The sequence below is a fragment of the Arachis duranensis genome, chromosome 3, assembly GCF_000817695.3.
Source record: "Arachis duranensis cultivar V14167 chromosome 3, aradu.V14167.gnm2.J7QH, whole genome shotgun sequence".
Classification (NCBI taxonomy): Eukaryota; Viridiplantae; Streptophyta; class Magnoliopsida; order Fabales; family Fabaceae; genus Arachis; species Arachis duranensis.
In genome coordinates this window covers 11119825-11127171 of record NC_029774.3, presented here as the reverse complement: position 1 = coordinate 11127171, position 7347 = coordinate 11119825, and the positions used below count along the sequence as shown (strand labels likewise).

The following is a 7347-nucleotide window of genomic DNA, read 5'->3' as shown; positions in this document are numbered from 1 at the left end:
CCATGGTGGAAGCCCTCAACTTCTCCACTTATGTAACCGTTCGATTCACTTACTGCGAGCGTCCTTTCAATTTCTCCTTCGAATATCCATTCGACTAAACCCACTCGATTTAATAACGTGTCCGAAATCGAGCTTGTGTCGAGTAACTCTCAACTTATACTTGCACGTGCACTTTTAAACATTTCGATCTCAGTCATTTCAATCGAAATATTTTTCGACTAACAAAGAGAAGTAGAGTGAGTGAAAGAATGAGAGAGCTAAAGAGAGAGAGGATGAAAGAACTTATTAATTTTAGAAAGAAATATTTGATTTCAATTACAATAAAAAGAATAACATATGACATATTTTGATTATAAAATTAATAATATATAATAGATATTATTATAATCTTTTTAAAATTTTATTTAAGTAAAAAATCCTAAATTTTATTTTGATGATTATCACACCCTAATTCTTCCAATTCCGCTAATTTCTTATCAAAGATGAAAGACTAGCTATACTTCAAAGGTAAAAATTAAGGGTTCTTTTATTTAAACCACTAATATGTTATTAATTACTTTTAAAAGTAGGGATGACAAAGAATAGAATAAGAGTAGGGATATTTTTTTTATTTTGTATTCTCGTTCCTAAATTTGTTCTCTATCTTTGTTTCTGAAAAATATTATTCTCTATCTCTATTTTTTATGAATCCTCATTTCTTATATATGAACCGTATTTTTTATCTTCCTATATTAATAGTTTATATGAAAGTTTTAATGAAAAGATAAAAAAAATTTAAAAAATTAAAAAATATTATTACAACATACAAAAATACAGTTAGTATCGATGAAAATAGGGGTGACAACGGGGCGGGTAGGGACGGATTTTTGCTCTACCTGACTCCGCCCCACCCTACAATAACCCGCATAGAATCCGCCCTACTCCTACTCACGAGTAGTAAAAAGTTAAACCCTAACTCGCTCTCGCATGTACCCGCCTTGCCCCTATAATTATTAAAATTCAATAAATAAAATTATATTTTAAAATTTGTATAACCGTCATCACATACATAATATAAATTAAAGCAAAAATTTAAATATGATACAATATTATTAATCATTTTACTAATTATTTTACATATATTACATATATTATATATTAAAATTATATATATTATATATACTGGAGTGGGGATGGGTACCCGCGGGTTCGGGTGGCATTGCCATCCCTAGATGAAAAGGGAAAAGGATGCCGGGATTAGAGACAATGAAACAGTAAGGAGGTGATGACACGATGAGTACCGAGTAAGAGTGATGAGGGGTATGGTTGTGACGCTATACTGGAGAGTGGGACGACGCAGTGTTAATGTTACGGAGAAAAGAAAAAACACTTTTAAAAATAGGTTTAGGTTTTTCAACACACACTTGGTACGTGAAATGATTACTAAAATATTTATATTAAAAATAATTATTAAATATATTTAAATAAATTTAATAATTTAGGGATTAGTGGGGATAGGGTGGGGATTCCCACTTGAGTTTCCATGTCTATTTCTGAAAAATTTTGGCCCATTTCTATCCTGCGAAAAAAAATTGTCTTCAAATCTTTTTTTAAGATGATTCTTGCGAAAATCTTCACGTTTCGAAAAGTTTTGCCGTCCCTATTTAAAAATAAGCTCTAATTTTTTAAAATATTTTATTTATTTTAAATTTTATACTTTAAATTATGAATTATAAATTATAAATCTAAATTATAAATTTTCTAAATTAAAATTTAAGAATTATTAATATTAAAAAACTTGATCTAATATTAATTAACTAAAAATTGGTCCTCTCTATGTTTTTTTAATTACTAATGTATGCCTACTTGAAACATGAAATTAAGCTCTGGCTTTCAATAAAATCACTAATTAACTACTAATTATTAATGAAATACTAATTGAAACAATGCAAGGAATTAAGTTCTATCTTTGATTAATATCTCTAATCCATTACAAATAAGTAATAATGACTCGTTAAGCTATCCTTTTTGTTTCATAATAATTACTTTTTTCAGAAAAAAAAATAGTGACTACAAATATAAATTAATTTTGTTTGGTCTGGTAAAAAGATCTTTTTAATTTGGATAAATATATGAATTATTTGAAATAATTATTTTTGATATACCAATTGGGTCTAAGCCCAAAAAAAAAAAAACTAAAAACTAAAGTGAGGGTAATAGCATTCCCCCTAATATCCTTCAACATCAAAGAAGTAAGAACTTGAGCTAGTATGTCAACGAAGCCAAACAACCCAACTGCTTTTTCCCAATATTTTTTTTTCATTTAAATAAATTGGGTTCAATTTTCGTCCCTCTCTTTCAATACTCTGGATGTTTAATTTCTAATGGTAACGTTTTTAATTATTAAAATATATATACACACACGTGGAAAACAGGTAAGTAGTCAATTGGAGAAGAATGCAAAGATGTAGATACATCTTTACCCTGCTGTCTTCCACGTCATCAGACTCATATCAAATGACCGACACATCGTGTGGCTTCATATGGTGGCAGGTATTAATTCACTAATAAGGCTTTCAAATCCCAAATTAAAGACAAGGACAATGATGATTGATTTTGATGCATGTTTATCACTCTCACACTGAACACCAACCTTCAATAAATTTAGGTTTTTAAATAAAAGTGATTTTGCTGATGATCATTTACACTTATAGTAATATAACCAATCTCATGATTGCGATGCGATCCACACATAATTTGCGATGACGTATATAATAAGGATCTCGCTAGGGAGACAATGGATTATTTGTACAATGTGTATAATAGCTATTGAGTTATGAAATGAACATCCCCTATACTATTTAGAATAAACATCCGAGTACAAGAGATAATAAAGGTTCACGAAGGATCGAACTCTTGACCTTTCGGATCTAGCGCTTTAATACCATATCATGATACCACTCATCCCAAAAACTTCAGCTGATAGGAAAATGTAACACTAATGATTATATCTCTAATACTCCATAAACCTCCATTGTACACATTGTATAAATATTTCATTGGCTCCTCGTACTTTCCCATATAATAATACAACCTCGACAGAAAATATAATTGCATGTTTTTCACCACCCTTATTATACATGAATGCCATTTTGAATGGAACGACAACGCATGCGTAATTCACTATTATTTCTCAAATTATGAAATTTTCAGTTAAGATCAAAGAAAAATAATAAATTTCACTGCAAATATAAAATCTTATAAAAAAGTTAATTGTCTCCGTGTCTTTCTGAAATTAGAGGAAATTATCTTCTATTATGTATTATTTTAATTATAATCATACTATATATATACTAAAATTAATTACTAATATAAAATATATATTAAAATATAAAATATATATTATAAATGAGCTAAATAATGTATATATTTATACATAAATATATAATTACTAATTTTGTTATTGATTTTTATTTATAAATATTATTTTTTAACCCTTTAAAAAAATGATGCTGATTCAGCGATTTTATTTTTATTTTTTGGTTTAATTATTCTATCGGTCCTTATAGTTTTGAAGGTTGTGGCAGGCTTAGAGAAGGGGGGGTGAATCTATGCCTTCCTTTTAAGTTGCTGTTATAACATTTTTAAATAAAAAATTTCAATTCTGATTCTATTTATACTCAGTAGCGGAAATTTATGAGACAATTTATTTTTGTCTTATGAATATAAGAAAACAGAACACAGTAGAGAAGGAAAAATCTAACACCAGCATATATCCTGGTTCGGTTGCCTTATGCTATGCAATTTACGTCCAGTCTCCTCCATAACAATGGAAGAATTTTCACTATAGTTAAAAGTATTATATACACCAATTTCACATTCAAGTTCTAACCTAACATGACATTGGCTATGCTAACACCTAACTATTCACTCTTAGTGCTAACCCAACTAAGAAATGGATACCTAACAGGTACAAGATACAAGACACTTAACCAACCTAAAGAAATCAGAAAATAACTCTAGGCTTTTCTCTCAAGTGTATCACTCAACCTTTTTCCACTCATGACTTTTACTTGAGCTTTCTCACAATGCCTTTTCTCACAAGAAATTATAGAAAGATAAACATAAAAAAGCACATTACACTCAGTAAAACATGAACAATTTGCACACCTTTTATACATTTAAAATAATTATATATTAAGTCAATCTAATAAAAAAAGGGCAACTCGGTGCACAAGCGTCCCGCATTTTTGCAGAGTCCGGGAAAGGGCCGCAACCACAACTCATCCGCTGCTCCGAGGCTCCCCTTCATATTAAGTCAATCTAATACATAGTTAAATTAAAGTTTGAATAAAATAAATTTTTAAAACACACATTAAATATACTTTAGAATTAGATAAGTATTTCTCAAGTTTTATAATCCTATTGAAATGAAAACGATGCAATAAGATAACTATCTAGAATTCAATTCAACTAGAATACTTGTGCCGACCAGAACCAGAAACTAATGGCTCAACCCCCCTTCCCCTACAAAGTCCACTTATTCGTTACCTCACAAATTTCATGAGGGGATCAGAACCCAAAGCTACACGTACCCGACCTAGCCCAAGAATTCCAAATATTTAATAAATTTTGAATATTTTATTTTTATTTTATATATTTATTTTTATTTATAAAAAAATAAATAATTTAGATACCATAATAAAAAATACTATAAAATTTATCAAATCTTAATGTGTTAGCCAAGTTCATTCAGAAAGTAAAAAGGTGTGCTTGAATTTTATATGTATTAGCATTTTTTTTCTTCTTATAAGGTGGATTCATCATGACGTATTGACGTCAGAAGAACTGAAAGTTTTCATAAATTAGGTGAAATTAGACATAAAATTCACAATAAAAAATAGTAATTCTAGCTCCATGAACTCTAGTAATCAGTGTTTGTAATGTCCCACGCGCTTGGTTTCGCCAAAAATATCTATGAACATTGTTCATGATATGATTGAACTAACATTTGTTTGATATTTTTTATTACCATCATGCTAAGTAATCAATTACAATACCCGTCAACAATCATTTATTATTGATTAACTAACAATCAAATCAATAAAAATATTTAAAATTAAATAAAAAAATTTTAAAATCTACAAAAATAATATCTAAAATCAAATGAAAATAAACATTTAAAATTATTAAAAAAATATTTAATCTTTAACCAAGAAAATTCGAAACCTAACAAAAAATCCAAAATTATTATAAAAAATAATCCAAAATTTGATAAAAATAAATCAAAATTTAAACACAATAAAAACTCTTTTTAATTTCGAATGTTTCTTATACTTCAATTTTAGATTTTAAAGTTTAGTTGTTTTGTACATTTAAATGTACAATAAAAAATAAATAAATAAACTATTAAAAAAAGAAGACATCATATCCAATGTTTTTTATACCCAAATTTTGGATGTTAAGATTTTAGAAGTATCGAATATTTTTTTGAAAATATACGATTAAAAATAAATGAAAGCAAATAATTAAAAACAAAGGTATATTTAATTTTTAGAAGTTTTTTACATCTACATTTCATCAAATATTTAAATTTTAGAGATTTTAGATGTTTTTGTATAGAATGTATCTATTGTGTTGTCATCGTGTTTGCAGGTATCTTATCATCTATTGCTGTTTCCCTGCTTTTGCATCGCTGCTTAAAAGAAATGTCTAAAATATCATGAAAAACATTTAAAATTATTAGAAAAAGAATATCTGAAATAAAAAATATCTAAAACTTAATAAAAAAATATTTAAAATATTAAACGAATTTAAAGTCAAACAAAATAAAAAATCCAAAATTATTGAAAAAATTAAAGAATGTCCAAAATTTAACAAAAGAAACATTTGAAACCTATAATAAAAAAGATATATTTAAATTATTTTAAAAAAATCAAAACCTAACAAAACGACACATAAAAAAATATTAGAAAAAGAACATCCAAAATATAAAAAAAAGAAACATCTGAAAATTTAAAAAAATAATTCAAACCCTAAAAATACATCTAAAAAATATATATAAAAAAACATCCAAAACTTATAAAAAAAACACATCTAAACCTAAAAAAAAATATTTAAAATTATTAAAAAGAATCATAAAAAGTTAAAAAAAGAAGAAGAAGAACAAAGAATAGTTGTAAGGACCAGCAAATTTTGTAATTTGTAATTATTAATTAGTCATTATTAATATGATATAAAATTATATCTAATAATATAAAATTATTATTTTTTTAGCCAAATTTTAATAAAAATGTTGGATTCGTAAACTTTTTCTTTTTAGAATTCTAAAATAATTTGTTTTTAAAAAGTGCTGCTATGTTAATAAATTGGTTGCATATACAATTAGTTCTCTTTTTTTATTAATTATGAAATATTAAAATAAAATGATATGGAAGAGAGCACAATCATAAGGTAAGAAAACATCACACCATGTCACTGTATATATACACCTTACGTTGGTGAATCAATAAGATTCCATATCAAATATCACTTTCCTGTACTTTTCCCCCCTCTCTGTTATTAAGACAAGACATCAAGCTTAAATATTATTTTTTATTTTTATCTAGCTCTTGATGAGCACCTTGACTTAAATTATGCATACTTATCTCATCAAATAAGGAAATCAAATAAACTTCACTCCACATGACCACATGCATTATACAATACATACAAGGTATAACATTATATGATTCACTCGTTTGCTCAAGCCTTAACTCACAATTAAGCATGGTTGCATGAACACTGTATATATATATATACAATAAATTATATTAATTAATAGTTCACACACTTACACTGCAAAACCAACATGATGATGCTAACCTTAGATCAGCATCTCACTTCATCATTTTAATACTTACACAAAGATATAAGAAACATTAGGTAGTTTGAGATTTAACTAAAGTTTTTAACATAATACGTGACAATATCTTAACCATGTGAATAGTCACCTTTAATAATTAATTTCCACAAACTATGTATACTTAAGGATGGCCATTAGCGAGCTGATTGATCAAAGCCAAGGCATTACTAGTGAGTTGCGCCACCTCGACGACGCGGCCACGGACGGCGGTCTTAACATCTTCGGCGACAGAACTAGGGGTCTGTTGGAAGCCATCAGTGCAGGTGGTATCATCGGTCAAAGCAGCGCTGACCCAAGTTTGAACATCACTCATTGTTCCTTCAAAATTACTTGTCCTCAAATGACTCATTTCTCCAATCGATTTTGTGAGCTCCTCCACGGAATCAGCCAGCACCTCCATGCAGTCCTGCATAGCCGCCGCGTCTCTCCCGCTCAGGCCACCGCTCCTCGCCATCGTGGACATG

General features: G+C 28.1%; 1 protein-coding gene across 1 annotated transcript in view; it reads right to left on the bottom strand.

The window, feature by feature from the left end:
• Window positions 1–6771: 6771 nt before the first annotated feature.
• LOC107477565 (21 kDa protein) overlaps window positions 6772–7347 on the bottom strand; it is a gene marked incomplete in the record, with an annotated part of 918 nt that continues 342 nt past the window's right edge. The window contains 1 exon segment of the mRNA XM_016097608.3: window positions 6772–7347. Within this exon segment, the coding sequence (XP_015953094.1) occupies window positions 7005–7347 (343 nt within the window).